Below are 14,686 nucleotides of genomic sequence, written 5' to 3'. Positions count from 1 at the left end.
CTTTTTGTGATTTTGTATAAAAGTTAGACTGATAACTTGTGTCAGTGTCTACTGTTTGCTTTGCTAAAGCTGATTTTTTGATCAGACCACCGTTACTGAGTTACTTACTGCTGGTTGTCAGCTGTTGCACTTCAGGACCTTTGTAAAGAATTGTAAATAGCCATCACTTTATATATCTTTTTATTTAGCACGAAATGTAAGGGTACACACGCTCCAGGGTATACACACTCCATATCTGCTCATAGACAGTTCCAAAGATTTAAGTACAAATTACCATATTTATTAATGTTCATCTGTGGAATTCAAACCCCTAAATAAAGTTAAAGTTTGCTCATTGGAACAGTAGCTTTAACTGCAGGCCAAGTAGGAACTATTTAGTAGTTCTGTTGTTCCGACAGGAACAATTCTGCAGCGCTCTCGTCGACGTCACTTCCTGTGAATCTCTAATAAAGACGGCCCCGGCGGGAGCTGCGCGGGTCAATTTTTTGGGTTTGTTCGGTGAATCCGGCGTCAATCGGAGCCATCAGAACCGCAGACATGGTGAGTCTTTACTGGAAGGAATGTCGGCCGGCTACCCGAAGCGGGTGTCGCCGAATTTTTAACCGGGTTTCTTTAATAATGGCGGGAGATTGAATGGACGTCAGATAGACGTCGGTGAAGAGCTACAACTCGGCGCGGAGTCAATGGTTGTTAAATTAATGAGAAATCAGATTAATTATCAGTTTATCTTCAGCCGTCACTGATTCGTTTAGTTAAGTTCAGGGCTTTCTGTGTGAGGAGTATCCGGTACTCTAACGGGTTAGGCCGCAGTGTTAGCTGCTAGTTCGCCGGTGTAGAAATTACTTTGGTATTAATAGTGAAAAGTGTCCCCGCCTGCTTTAATCAGTCATCGATGTAATGTTACAGTGAACACACATGTTCCAGATTAAAGTCTGTTCACACTGAGGAGATTATTGTTACCGGGTCTACGACACGAAGCTAAACTGAGCTAACGAAGCTACAGGCGAACAGAGAAGCTCTCAGCTTCACGCTGTGCAATGTTTGATATGAACAAGTTGTATTCCACTGCTTTTACACATTCAGAAAGAAGATTGATAGAAGTAATGTCTTGTTGGTGGAAGGCATCTAAACTGTTCAAAAGTAGCCAAAATTGTCTCGATCAGCCCGAAATTACTTATACCGGCCTGATTGTTCACATCATGTGCTTCCACCAAAGTCAGCCTTTATATTGAAGTCCTTAAGCATCTGTACGTTTCTTCTGCTTCTGTTAGTGTTAGCCTGCATCATTTTAGAGCATCAGCTCTCTGTTCAAGTCTCTGACCTGCAGCATGAAAACAGGACGAATCATGAGTGGCACAGTATGGGCTAGTTTTATTTCTAACGCTTGGAAAACAGGCAGACTGGGTTCAGTTGTATATTTCTTAAAGCGTTACTTGATCAGATATCAAGGCTCTTTTTTTTATCACACCACAGTTCATGCTTGTCTATAAATTGTTTGGTCTCCTGCATATGTACAAAGAAACTCATGAGTCTGCCTTAATAAACCCATTCAGACTGTGCATCTGTTGATCATCTAATATCTGAATACAGACCCCCCAGGAGTGACATGGGCAGGAGGACATGATTAAGTCCATCTGAATGTCAGCATATTTCAGCACTGTTTAGTTGTACATATTTTCCAGTGTAACGTTGTGACGGTCACTTTGAGAACTGATCGACAGTCTAGTCAGAAGTCATTGAAAATCTGCAGAGCTCGGTTGCAGCTGTGCCGGCAGTACAGAGAGCAGAAATGTACGTTTATCTTAAATCAGTAACAAAAACAGAATAAATAATTTGATAGTAAACAACTTTTAGGTCATGGTTTTGTTAGTTTATCTAAACAGTGAGGAGACAACCCAGTGTGAGCCGATGAGATCACATCTGTGAGTTTAAAGTGAGTCCCTCTAACCTGCACGCAGCAGTCTGTGATGATGATGTCGTACTAAAGCCTGTCTCTGATTGGTTTTCAGACGGTGGGTAAGAGCAGTAAGATGCTGCAGCACATTGACTTCAGGATGAGGTGCATCCTGCAGGACGGCCGGATCTTCATTGGCACCTTTAAGGCCTTTGACAAACACATGAACCTGATCCTGTGTGACTGCGACGAGTTCAGGAAAATCAAGTAGGTCCATCACCTCAGGTCAAAGGTCAACAGGACCCTGGTCCTCAGTCTGCGCACCAGCAGGACTTTCAAAGAAAGCTGCTGGAAATATGTCCTTTCATAAAACTGCACTGTGTGAAACTGGTGCTACATGACCAGTAAAAACAGGAAATGTTACTCCCTTTTGGTCAAAAGGTAGAAAACCTACAACAACCAGAATGCACTGGGCTGCACAGAACCACAGCACTCTGGCTGGTGTGTGGTGTACTGAGTGTTTGACAGTGCCTGGTTCTGGCTCATCCATTTTCAAGCAGGAAACAATGTGGTGGCTGCCTGGTGACAAACTTTCTGGCATTACAGCCAAACAGTTTCTGAACTTGTTTGAGGCCAGAAATCAGCAACGCAGTAACAGGATCTTGATTCATTTTGATCAGCAGAACTCGTTTGACAGTTTGATCTGACTTCTGTACCAAAAACGAGGTACAACGTGCAGTTTTAGCAGCAGTCCGTGCATCATTCAGCAGGCTTTTGCTAGCAACATGGGACAACATTGCTCATTTGCATATACTAACCACACTGCAATGAGGCAAAGCTGGTTGAGAGTCATCACTCTGAAGCTTTGGACAGAAAAACACATTTCTCTGCACAGCGTCATGTTTTTCTTTCCTCTGTTTCTGTTCTGTGAATTCATTTGATAATTTGATCATCAGTCTCAATAATTAGTTGTTCTCTGCTGTTCAAAACATTTAATGAGCTTGTTCAGCTCTGTAGATGATTCAGGGTCTAACAGGAAGTAGAATCGTCTCAGCCCAGAAGAGCAGTTTGGATTCAACAGGCTGTCAACGATCCAGTTCATATTTCCTCTGTCTGTATTTTCACAACGTGAGTGTGTCAGTGTACAGTTGGGAGCAGTGAGGCATGCTGGGTAAATTAGTGTTTGTCGTCCTTTAGGCCGAAGAACTCTAAGCAGCCAGAGCGAGAGGAGAAGAGGGTTTTGGGTTTGGTTCTGCTGAGAGGGGAAAACCTGGTCTCTATGACGGTGGAGGGCCCGCCCCCTAAAGATGTAAGTGAACCCTGCAGCCAATGGAACACAGACCTGTGGTGATGTCGGTGCGAAGGACTATTCGAACAGACTTTATTCCATTTCTGGTTTGTCCCCCCTGACTCTGACCCTCTCTCTGTGTTGACTTGCCCAGACGGGTATAGCTCGCGTTCCTTTGGCAGGTGTGGCTGGAGGTCCAGGTGTGGGTCGAGCAGCGGGTCGTGGAGTCCCTGCCGGAGCTCCGATGCCTCAGGCTCCGGCTGGACTTGCTGGGCCTGTCAGAGGGGTGGGCGGGCCTTCGCAGCAGGTAACCGCGTCAACAGCATCTTTTCTGCATCCTGTGTGTGTTCTTGTGTGCAGATGATGACATTCCTGCGTGTTTCTAGGTGATGACTCCACAGGGCAGAGGGACGGTTGCTGCGGCAGCAGCAGGAGCAAGCATCGCTGGAGCTCCCACACAGTATCCACCTGGACGAGGAGCCCCGCCCCCAATGGGCAGAGGAGCACCGCCTCCAGGTGCCATATTTTTTAAAGAAATAAGACTTTATTCATCCCCAACCAGGGACATTGGAGTAATCTGAGCAACCACCTAGCCACCGTCTTGAACACCATAGCAACCACCTTTTAGCTGTCAGGAAGACAACTTTAAGCTAATTAGCTAAGCTAATTCAGAACTCACACCTTTCAGTCCACTGTGTGCTAATTGGTTAGTTGTTATCCAACTCCTCTCACTACAGGTATGATGGGCCCGCCCCCTGGCATGCGGCCCCCAATGGGGCCTCCAATGGGGATGCCTCCTGGTCGAGGAGCTCCAATGGGGATGCCACCCCCAGGCATGAGGCCACCGCCCCCTGGCATGAGAGGTAAGCTGTTACCATAGATCAGGGGTGTCCAAACTACGGCCTGCGGGCCAACTGCGGCCCACAGTCAATTTTTAATTTGCCCGCAAGAAATTTAATAGACTATGGCCCGCTCTTGAAACTTTGCATTTCTTAGTTTTAACACCAGGGGGAGCTACTGTTAAACAAGGCAGCTGCCCCGCCAAAAAAGGACACCACAGAACAAATTGACCCCAGGTTACCAAACATGGCAGAACCAAAATAAGGCTGAAGGCAGCATCACAGCTCCCACTGAGTGCACTTTCTTTGATGCATGTTTCTTGTTAACATGCACAGCGCACAAACTGCGCAAAATCAGCTGATCCCAACTGATGCGGATTCGATCGCTCCTGGATCAAAGTGACATTTATCCAGATCAGCACCGCAGCTGGATGATCAGCGCCTCGACAGATTTAAATACGAGCTGATCCTCACCAGAATAACTGACTGAGATTAGATGCACTCCTGTCATTACGTCCAGTTCAGTTTGTTAACTCTGATAACAGTTTTTAACGAACGTTAAGTGGTGTGTTAAAAGGCCAAATAACTTCAATAACAAGCTTGAAATGTACCCATCACATTTTCCCCTTTAATGTTCGTTCTCTGTACAGTGGGGGGGTCACCATCCTGACTAAGAGGAAATCTGAGGCTGCTGTCCTCAGAATGAGCTGCCAAGCCTTTTTCTGAATAAATCAATAAAAATCAAACAAAAGTTACAAAGTTATTCACTAGATTATATCTCTGCTCTGTTTTTAGGACCGCCCCCTCCTGGGATGAGACCACCCCCCCGGCCCTGAAGAAGCCCCCCCCGGACGATCGTATTAGCCGCTGTATAGATTTTTTGCTTTGTTTTTTAAATCTGATGTTTTGTGGGTTTTTTTTGTTTTTTAATAAAGTTCCTCAGGTTGGTTTGATCTCAGCCGTCTGTTTAACCAGTTATAGAATAGATGAGGATCACTTCACCTCCAGCTTCTTCTGCAGGACCGGGAGTCAGATCTCCAGATCTCCAGATCTCTGACAGTTTCTGGGACCGACGATGCAGAAAATCCTTCATTTATTACAACTCGTCCTGTCTGCACTGAACACAGTGTGTGGGTTGTGTCTCCAGTATTGAACAGAGATCTTTCTGGACGTTTTCAGGGACTCGCTGCTGAAGGTCCAGTGTGGAGGATTTATCCGGATCGGATCTGTCAGAAATATAATATTGGTAGTGATGTTTTCATAAGTGCGTAACCTGAAAACGAGTCATGTTTTTCACTTTTTAACGAGACTTCAATGATTACAATTAGACAAAAAGCTGAATATACATAGAAAATGTCACGTAAGTCGTTTCATCCTGAGATCTCCACCTTCAGCGTATGAACATTTTCTCTCAGATCAAAGGTCTAACAGGTGCCAATTCAGGCTCTGTGTTGTATACAAAGATGTCCTCCGTCTGAGGTCAGTCAGCACCTGCTTGATGACCATTTCACTGTCGGTTACAGTCCGTATGACCAGAGTGCTTCTGGTTTTCCACAGTTTAATACATACAATACTGATTGTCTGTTGAAATAGTTCTTTTTGTGGACGGCATCTTTTCTTCCACACATGACAGAGTTCAAATCAAAAAACAGTCCATGCCTTTTCATTAAAGTCCAGACCCTCTGAGCTCTGACAGTCCATCAGGAGGTGCTGCTGTGTTTCTTTATAAATTATTGGACATTTTTTTTGTTGTCACATAACTCAGTGAAAGAGCTTGAACAGGAAGTGTGTTAACAGAGAAGGCAGCGAACATCTCGTGATCTCTGGGAAGTTTTTATTTTTTAGGATTTTCATCACTTTTTTATATTTAATAAACTATATGTAAAATAATTTATCTTATTAAAAAGCTATTTACTAGGAGAAACCCACCAGTCCAACTGTAGGTGTTGGTATTGTGTGGTGAAATCTCCACACAGTAACTTAAACCTGTCTGGACACATGGGAGTCATCTCCAACCCAGAGAGCAGTTCTCAGATGGGTTAGAAATTTCTAATAAAGAATATTTTCAGTCAGGTACCTACAGTATGTCCATGGCACCCCCCCCCCCGTTTTGTGGCCACGTGTGACCTTTGGTTGTTCCCCAAATTTAATTGACGCCCTGTTTATTTGACTAAATAATCATTTTGTTAGTTGAGTGAGGGATGTTCACATTTAAATGACTGGTTGAATCATCCATCTCGATTTGATTTGTAATTATAACAGACATCTATAAGTGCCGTACGGGGGGGCAGGTCGTGTCTGCCACCTGCCGGTACGAAGAGTCGTCTGCTGCGTTACACCAGCAGCGCAGCCTGCAGGTGATGTTCAGAAGGTGTTGATGTGGAGACTTTGGACAGCTCGGACCTTTCGTTGCAAATCCCCACTATTATCGTTAAGCGTCTTTTTTCAGGCTTCTCATTGGCCAACGTCGCTATACGATTCGGGTTATATCGCCACCTGTTGGCATGGCAGCCTCGTGACAGCGCCATCATGTGTTTGGAAAGGTGATGTTGTGGAGGGATGTTTCTTTCTGTTTTTTTTTTTTTTTTTTTTGGAAGGGGGGCGGCCGCTGTCATGTGACCGGCCGCTGTCATGTGACCGGCCGCTGTCATGTGACGTGCTGTGACCGTTGATTGTCTTCAGCTGCAGTCATTTCATCTTTAATTTACCTGTCCGGCCACAGCCAGGTGAAGACAGACGGACGAGGTGAGTTAGTTTTTCCAACTGAACGACTCTCCAACGGTTTTTGACGTTTTTCTCAGTTAAACTTTGTTGTTTCCGTGCGTTAGCAGTTTGCTAATCTGTTTCCGGGTTTAAACCGGTCCACAGAAAGTATCCCCAGTGTGTATGAACTGTTTGTACCAAACTGTGTGGGATTAAATCTTCAGTCTGATGGAGAAACGGCAGCTTAAACCGACCGAATATTCTCAAACTTCATTCCGTAAGAAGTGAATTTAACATTTATTTTTTCACATGTGTGAAAGCAGATGCTTAAAAACATGTTGGACAAATTCTCAAGCGGAAACTTCTTGGTCTTCTTTGTGGTTCCCATTTCCAGTCAGTTGATTTGTGCTTGATAGAAGTCTTGTAGCACGGAGTACTAGCCTACTCCGCCCGTCTCTAAAATGGGCTGATATGCTCATGAAGCTGAGACTCATCATACCAGTATCAGTTTTCTGCAGTAGGACACATTTAGTCTGGAAAACGACTCAGAACTATCGACTTCTGACTTGGAATGGTGTGCAGCATAATTCCTGTCAGATGCAGGTGGTGGTGCTGATGTCACTTCCTGTTGTGTTTCAGATGCAGGTGGCGGTGTGGATGTCACCTCCTGTTGTGTTTCAGATGCAGGTGGTGGTGTTGATGTCACTTCCTGTTGTGTTTCAGATGCAGGTGGTGGTGTTGATGTCACTTCCTGTTGTGTTTCAGATGCAGGTGGTGGTGTTGTCACTTCCTGTTGTGTTTCAGATGCAGGTGGTGGTGTTGATGTCACCTCCTGTTGCGGATGCAGGTGGTGGTGTTGATGTCACCTCCTGTTGCGTTTCGGATGCAGGTGGTGGTGTTGATGTCACTTCCTGTTGTGTTTCAGATGCAGATGGCGGTGTTGATGTCACTTCCTGTTGTGTTTCAGATGCAGGTGGTGTTGTTGATGTCACTTCCTGTTGTGTTTCAGATGCAGATGGCGGTGTTGATGTCACTTCCTGTTGTGTTTCAGATGCAGGTGGTGGTGTTGATGTCACCTCCTGTTGCGGATGTAGTGGGTGGTGTTGATGTCACTTCCTGTTGTGTTTCAGATGCAGGTGGTGGTGTTGATGTCACTTCCTGTTGTGTTTCAGATGCAGGTGGTGGTGTTGATGTCACCTCCTGTTGCGGATGCAGGTGGTGGTGTTGATGTCACCTCCTGTTGCGTTTCGGATGCAGGTGGTGGTGTTGATGTCACTTCCTGTTGTGTTTCAGATGCAGGTGGCGGTGTTGTGTTCCTTCCTGTTCTCTTTGCTGGCCGCTGATGCGGCTCCGGCTGCAGACGAGGTGACTTACCTGCCCGGTCTACAGAAACAGCCAAGCTTCAGACATTACTCTGGATACCTGAGTGTGGCCGATGGAAAACACCTGCACTATTGGTCAGTACCCGAGACACACCTGACACGTCTGCATCATTACAGTTGACACTTGTTTATTTTGTCCCTTCACTGAACTTTAAATGCTGAAGTTCTGGAGCCGTAACAAACATTTTGTTCATATAGCTTTACAGTCTGTATGGCACCAGACACCGGCTGTCCTGAGAGTCCAGATTCAGGGCTGCTCTTCATTGCATGAAAACACCAGAACACTTACTGTAATGAATTTTGTCTCTTTAAAGTCATTCTCTAAAGATAAGAGAAATGAATGGATGCTTTCACTGTCCCAGACAACCAGGAGAAATTCTGGTTGAATAGTTTGTGGACTCTGTTTTTTTTTTTTTTTTTAAGTTTTGTGGGTTAGTGACTCCATTGTGGAAAATATCCTACAAAGAGACCTTTTTGTGAAAGAGTAAGATCCTTTTAACCAGAAACAGCTGTTATGTCTCTCTCACCAAAGCCACCAGACTTCATTCACAGAAACACTTATTTTAGCCTCATAAAACACACAACTGACAGAAAAAAAAGTCGTCACCCCCCCAACTGGGGTTTGCTCGAGATGAACCCTGAATTTACTGAGCTGTGAAGATATGGCGAGAGGAGTGAGAGGGATGTCCTCATACCGCTGCCTGTAACACCCGGATTTCTCCAGCTGGGGATTAATAACGTTTTATTTTATCAAAGAAGCAGTAGCAATACTCACATTTAAAAAGCCGAACTCTCGAAGCATTCGTTGACTTATATATGATATTTCAGTTGGATTCTTTCTTCAGTGCTGCTCTGAGATTCTGTTCAATCTGTTGTTTATTACAGTAAAAGCTTTCAGAATCTGCTTCTTTGGCCAGGTGTGTGTGCACATACAAGGAACTTGACTCTGGTTTAAATATTGCACTCAAAGTACATGCATAGAAAAAAAAGACAAGAATAGTGAGGCAATACACAACACAGACCAGGACAGTGACTGTCGGGTTTTAAAACTGCATGTTTGGATGATAAATGTCAGATTAGTGAATGTTTTGTAGCCCTCTAATAACAAACATTCAGATTCTTTGGAGGAGAGGTTACATGCAGTCTGTACAACATGCTGGCACACTGTGTGTACGTAGCACACTGTGTGTACGTAGCACACTGATACGGATATTTGTTTTTAGCCAACATAAAATACAAGTCGTTCAGATTTAGAGAACAAGTGAAGGACTGAAAGAGAGACGACTGGAATGACAACGAGAACAATATAAAAATATCAGGTGTAAAGATTCCTCCTTAAGTCAGCTGTAGGCACAGTACCTGCACACCTGAGCATTGAATCTACCAGAATACACCTGTGTGGACATCCACCTGGAGGTCACCTGAACGTGTCTCTGTTTTCAGGTTCGTGGAGTCCCAGAAGGACCCAGCCTCTGACCCGGTGGTGTTGTGGTTGAATGGCGGACCTGGCTGCAGCTCTCTGGATGGACTGCTGACTGAACATGGACCCTTCCTGGTGGGTAACCTCTACTCACCTGACCCACACTCACCTGCTTCAGTGTGATGTCACAGCAACACCTGTTGAACTCTGACTTGTTGTTTCAGATCCAGGATGATGGCGTGACACTGCAGTACAACCCGTACTCATGGAACAAGGTCAGTTAATCCATTACCGGTCTGAACCGCCTGCACCTGCATGCCATCATGGGACTCAGGTGGTTTGGTCACATGGCTTATGTGGGTGTAATTAATGACAGCTGATTGGTTGATTAATTTACCGTTTTTGAGCAGATTGCCAACATGCTGTACCTGGAGTCTCCAGCAGGAGTGGGCTTCTCGTACTCTGACGACCAAAAATATGCCACCAATGACACAGAGGTCAGTGAATCACCTGAAACTCGACCACTCACCTGGCTCAGAGGTGTTCACGATTGGCTATTAAAGAGTTTTTCTCCACAGGTGTCGATGAACAACTACCTGGCTCTGAAGGAGTTCTTCCGTCTGTTTCCAGAGTTCAACAAGAATGAACTTTTCCTGACCGGCGAGAGTTACGGAGGCATCTACATCCCGACGCTTGCTGAGAGAGTAATGGAGGATGCCAGCTTGAACCTGCAGGTACACATGAATACTGCAGTAATACACAGTAATACTGCAGCACAGAGGGAGTGACGGGGGATGCAGCCTCTTGCAGCACTGATACTGCAGTAATCAGGGTAACCTCGTCATGCTGGCTGCGTCTCTCTTGTCCTGCAGGGCGTTGCCGTGGGAAACGGGATGTCGAGTTACGAGATGAACGATAACTCTCTGGTGTACTTCGCCTACTACCACGGCCTGCTGGGAGGCCAGCTGTGGTCTGAGCTGCAGACGTTCTGCTGCAGCCATGACAAATGCAACTTCTACAACAACCAGAACCAGAACTGCTCCTCCAGAGTGAGTCTCAGACATCTGAACCTGGAAGCTGGTCTGTCTTATGAAACCAGGTCTTTGCATGTTTGAATCAGGCTTAAGTGGCTGATTTACGATCCATATCAGACCAGTTCAGGTTGCCTCAGACCAGTGTATACTGGGTAAAGACAGTCTGAACTGGTTTATCACCAAACTGAGCCCATCTGGACCAGTGTATATTTTCAGCTAGTCCAAACCTGTTAGAGGATTAAATCTGGTCTTCCAGGGTTAAATCCTGGTCGCGTCAGGTCAAACCAGTTTGTGTCTCAGGTGTTGTGTTTTCTCTGCAGCTGTCTGAGGTTCAGGATATTATCTACAGTTCAGGTCTGAACATTTACAACCTGTATGCACCCTGTCCAGGTGGAGTCCGCCAGAGAGTCAGGTAACCTTTGACTCAACACAGGAAAACTGTTTTACTGCTCTTTCTTTTTGTCCACGTCATGTTTTAATTTACACCAAATCTTAAACAGGTGTCTGCAGCTGTTAATATGAAGCTCACCTGCAGCAGGTGTGGTCTGACTGCAGAGCTTGACTTCCTGTTTTTGATGGGTTGTTATTGTCTGTCAGTACTGAAAAGGGGGAGCTGGTGATCAGAGATCTGGGGAACTCATTCATCCAACACCAGTGGACTCAGCTGTGGAACCAGGTGTGTATGAAGTCACCTGACGTCTTTATGCTGAGGTTAATTCACCTGACGGATGGATAGAACCAAGTTCTCTTCTGACTGTCTGTGCAGAAGTTACGAGGTCTGGCGTCTCTCCACCTGTCTGTCCGCCTGGACCCCCCATGCACAAACTCCACCCCCTCCTCCCTCTACCTGAACAACCCGTATGTCCGAGCCGCCCTGCATATCAGCTCCAAGGCCCTGGACTGGGTCATCTGCAGGTAGCACACCTGTCTCACCACAGACAAACCTGTACACCTGTCTCATCACAGACAAACCTGTGCACCTGTCTCACCACAGACAAACCTGTGCACCTGTCTCACCACAGACAAACCTGTGCACCTGTCTCACCACAGACAAACCTGTACACCTGTCTCACCACATGTTCAGATTTCTCAGATAAGTTTTTGTCTGTCTCGTGTTGCAGCGCCGAGGTGAATCTGAACTACGGTCGTCTGTACCTGGACGTCAGGAAACAGTACCTGAAGCTGCTCTCTGCTCTGGTCGGTGACTCACCTGCTCTCCTTTGTTTCATGTCGGGAAATGAGAATTTGTTTTACACTCGTTTGGAGCACCACCTCCCAAAGAGGAACATTAATAACTATATACTATAATAATTAATAAGATTAATTCAGACTGAAATCAGAAGTCGTGACTTCACTTGATCTGTCTCTACTTTAGAGGAGTTCACAGGACCGCAGTCCCACTGTAACCAGTCCTCTGTCTCTCTGTCCCACTATAACCAGTCCTCTCAGCCTCTCTGTCCCACTATAACCAGTCCTCTCAGCCTCTCTGTCCCACTATAACCAGTCCTCTCTGTCCCACTTTAACCAGTCCTCTCAGCCTCTCTGTCCCACTGTAGCCAGTCCTCTCTGTCCCTCTATAACCAGTCCTCTCAGCCTCTCTGTCCCACTGTAACCAGTCCTCTCTGTCCCACTGTAACCAGTCCTCTCTGTCCCACTATAACCAGTCTTCTGTCTCTCTGTCCCACTATAACCAGTCCTCTCAGTCTCTCTGTCCCACTGTAACCAGTCCTCTCAGCCTCTCTGTCCCACTGTAACCAGTCCTCTCTGTCCCAGTATAACCAGTCCTCTCAGCCTCTCTGTCCCACTATAACCAGTCCTCTCAGCCTCTCTGTCCCACTATAACCAGTCCTCTCAGCCTCTCTGTCCCACTGTAACCAGTCCTCTCTGTCCCACTATAACCAGTCCTCTCAGCCTCTCTGTCCCACTGTAACCAGTCCTCTCTGTCCCACTATAACCAGTCTTCTGTCTCTCTGTCCCACTATAACCAGTCCTCTCAGCCTCTCTGTCCCAGTATAACCAGTCCTCTCAGCCTCTCTGTCCCACTGTAACCAGTCCTCTGTCCCTCTGTCCCACTTGGTTCCTCCTGTTTAACGTCAGTGTGATAGTTTTGTGGTCCACACAGCTACATGTACCCCCCAGGCCTTCTTAGTGCTGAGTGGTGTCCGGTACATTAATAAATGACCACAGGTTGTTCTCGGGTCATGTTCATAATTAATTCTGAATAATTTTTGCCTCCCTAAGTTGGACTCGTGTTTATCCAGGGGGGTGAGCTGTTTGTCCTTGTCCTCTCTACAGAAGTACCGGGTCTTGGTGTACAACGGAGACGTGGACATGGCCTGTAACTTCATGGGGGACGAGTGGTTCGTCAAGTCTCTAAACCAGCAGGTAACTTCATGTTGAGCTTTATCAATAATCAAATGGATCCAACTGTGATCACTGAAAACCTCTGCAGAGTCTCTGAGCGGGTCATCATCATCATCATCATCATCATCATCATCATCAGTGAAGCTGAAGCAACATGAGAACAGTCGAGACTTCTGTGATGGTTCACTTTAACTCGTCTGATGACCAAAAACATCGACCCGCTGGAGTTCAGCAGCCGAACACCTGAAGGAAAACATTCGTGTCTCAGTGAATGTTTTTAGAATCCGTTCCAGGTGTGATGTCAGGTGTGATGTCAGGTGTGATGTCAGGTGTGATGTCCAGGTGTTTTAACCTCGGTGTGTCTCTCAGGTGGAGGTTCAGAGGCGTCCGTGGCTGTACGATGATAAAGACGGTCGGCAGGTCGGAGGCTTCGTCAAAGAGTTTCACAACATTGCCTTCCTCACTGTCAAGGTAAGCTCCCTCATCTTCATCAAGAGCTGACCATCAATGACCTGGTGATGTCATCTGTGTGTGTGTTTTGGCGTTCACCTGTCTGAACAGATTGATCTTTGACCACTGTCGTCCTGCAGGGTTCTGGTCACATGGTTCCATCAGACAAACCAATTGCTGCCTTCGCCATGTTCTCTAGATTCCTCAAGAGACAACCGTACTGACCCCTGACCTTCGACCCCTGCTGGGCCCCCTCTTCCTCTTCCTCTGACCTCAGTCACCCTCAGGCTTCAGTATTTTAATTTAGTCTGATTTTTTTTTCTTCACTGCCAGCCAATCAACACAGCTCTGCTTACTCTACTGGTCACCATGGCAACGTGTGGTCGTCATGGAAATGAGCACTGTCATCAGTCTGGAATGTTTTGAATGTGAAACTTGTTTTGTTTTTGTTGATTTAAAGGGAAAACCAGAAAATAAAGTTTGATATTTTTTTTTACTGTTTTCATTTGAGCTGGAAGGATTACTGTCACATCGATTAATCTGCTGACCATCTTCTCAATTATTACGTTAATAAAACTTCAGAACTGTGAAAAGTCCAGTGAGTCGTCAGATGTTTTGTCCAAAGTGCAGAGATTCGCTGTTGTCTGTTAACATGTGAAGCTGTGGGTCAGAGTCGTGCTTTTTAAGTTACTCTACTTCTGTCAGCAGGATGAATCAGTGTCGCACATCCTGTCTGATGTACAGATCGCTGTCACACCCCCGAACAATCAGTCAGTCAGATGATAGCTGCAGCTGTAACTGACTTCACTGAAGACCTCAGTGGTGGTTGAAATGTTTTTTCCTGAGTGACATGACCTGACAGTGGTGATAAGAGCTGTTTGACTTCCCTGAATGCCAAAGGTGTTTCAGTGCTTCCTGTATTTGCTTTCGCAGAGGATGCTGTGGACCATCCTTTAGGAAGGGACACAATCCCTTGTTGGCCCACTGTAACTTCAGTGAGAGGCCTTTGCTCCGTCATTCTCTCCCTGTGAGGAATTCTCCATGTTTTCAGGACGTCGACCTCCTGGCGAAGGGACATCGTTTGTTTTGAGTATCTAACTGGACTCCTGATCTTGTTATGAGGTGTTGAGTCAACGCTGTTTGAGGTTTTTGTAGCTGCCAATCACTGAACTGAAAGCTGGATGAGCATGTAAACATTAGCTTTGTGGCTTGGATCAAGTCTGGCGAGGTGAACACAGCACCGACCAAAGAGGAACACAGAATAATAACCGTCTGTCACCTTCGTGTTTGTCACTGACACATTGACTCTGTG

General features: G+C 45.9%; 2 protein-coding genes across 2 annotated transcripts; both read left to right on the top strand.

Annotated features, from left to right (window-relative positions):
• The first annotated feature begins 427 nt into the window (after nt 1–427).
• Nucleotides 428–4,974, top strand: snrpb (small nuclear ribonucleoprotein polypeptides B and B1). The gene is made up of 7 exons (XM_041956703.1): nt 428–540; nt 2,010–2,161; nt 3,092–3,203; nt 3,337–3,489; nt 3,569–3,698; nt 3,920–4,045; nt 4,817–4,974. Exons 1-7 carry the CDS (start codon nt 538–540, stop codon nt 4,855–4,857), a joined length of 717 nt encoding a protein of 238 aa, XP_041812637.1. The 5' UTR covers nt 428–537; the 3' UTR covers nt 4,858–4,974.
• A 1,679-nt stretch (nt 4,975–6,653) lies between these two features.
• On the top strand, nt 6,654–13,972 carry ctsa (cathepsin A). The gene is made up of 14 exons (XM_041953272.1): nt 6,654–6,766; nt 8,018–8,181; nt 9,550–9,661; nt 9,751–9,801; nt 9,937–10,023; nt 10,105–10,260; nt 10,399–10,575; nt 10,881–10,972; nt 11,158–11,236; nt 11,327–11,475; nt 11,682–11,757; nt 12,856–12,945; nt 13,294–13,395; nt 13,515–13,972. The coding sequence occupies exons 2-14, from the start codon at nt 8,018–8,020 to the stop codon at nt 13,596–13,598; spliced, it is 1,419 nt and encodes a 472-aa protein (XP_041809206.1). The 5' UTR covers nt 6,654–6,766; the 3' UTR covers nt 13,599–13,972.
• Nucleotides 13,973–14,686: the final 714 nt, after the last annotated feature.

Source organism: Chelmon rostratus, chromosome 2 (genome assembly GCF_017976325.1).
Source record: "Chelmon rostratus isolate fCheRos1 chromosome 2, fCheRos1.pri, whole genome shotgun sequence".
Classification (NCBI taxonomy): Eukaryota; Metazoa; Chordata; class Actinopteri; order Chaetodontiformes; family Chaetodontidae; genus Chelmon; species Chelmon rostratus.
The sequence above is the reverse complement of the archived record's forward strand: the minus strand, read 5'-3'. Positions and strand labels throughout refer to the sequence as shown.

Excerpts from the sequence above, each read along its gene's own strand:
- ctsa (XM_041953272.1), top strand. The coding sequence starts at position 8,018 with ATGCAGGTGGCGGTGTTGTGTTCCTTCCTGTTCTCTTTGCTGGCCGCT. Across the intron at positions 11,758-12,855 it reads TGAAGCTGCTCTCTGCTCTG|AAGTACCGGGTCTTGGTGTA; the intron begins GTCGGTGACTCA and ends TCCTCTCTACAG. Across the intron at positions 13,396-13,514 it reads TTGCCTTCCTCACTGTCAAG|GGTTCTGGTCACATGGTTCC; the intron begins GTAAGCTCCCTC and ends GTCGTCCTGCAG.
- snrpb (XM_041956703.1), top strand. Across the intron at positions 3,490-3,568 it reads TGGGCGGGCCTTCGCAGCAG|GTGATGACTCCACAGGGCAG; the intron begins GTAACCGCGTCA and ends GCGTGTTTCTAG. Across the intron at positions 4,046-4,816 it reads ACCGCCCCCTGGCATGAGAG|GACCGCCCCCTCCTGGGATG; the intron begins GTAAGCTGTTAC and ends CTCTGTTTTTAG.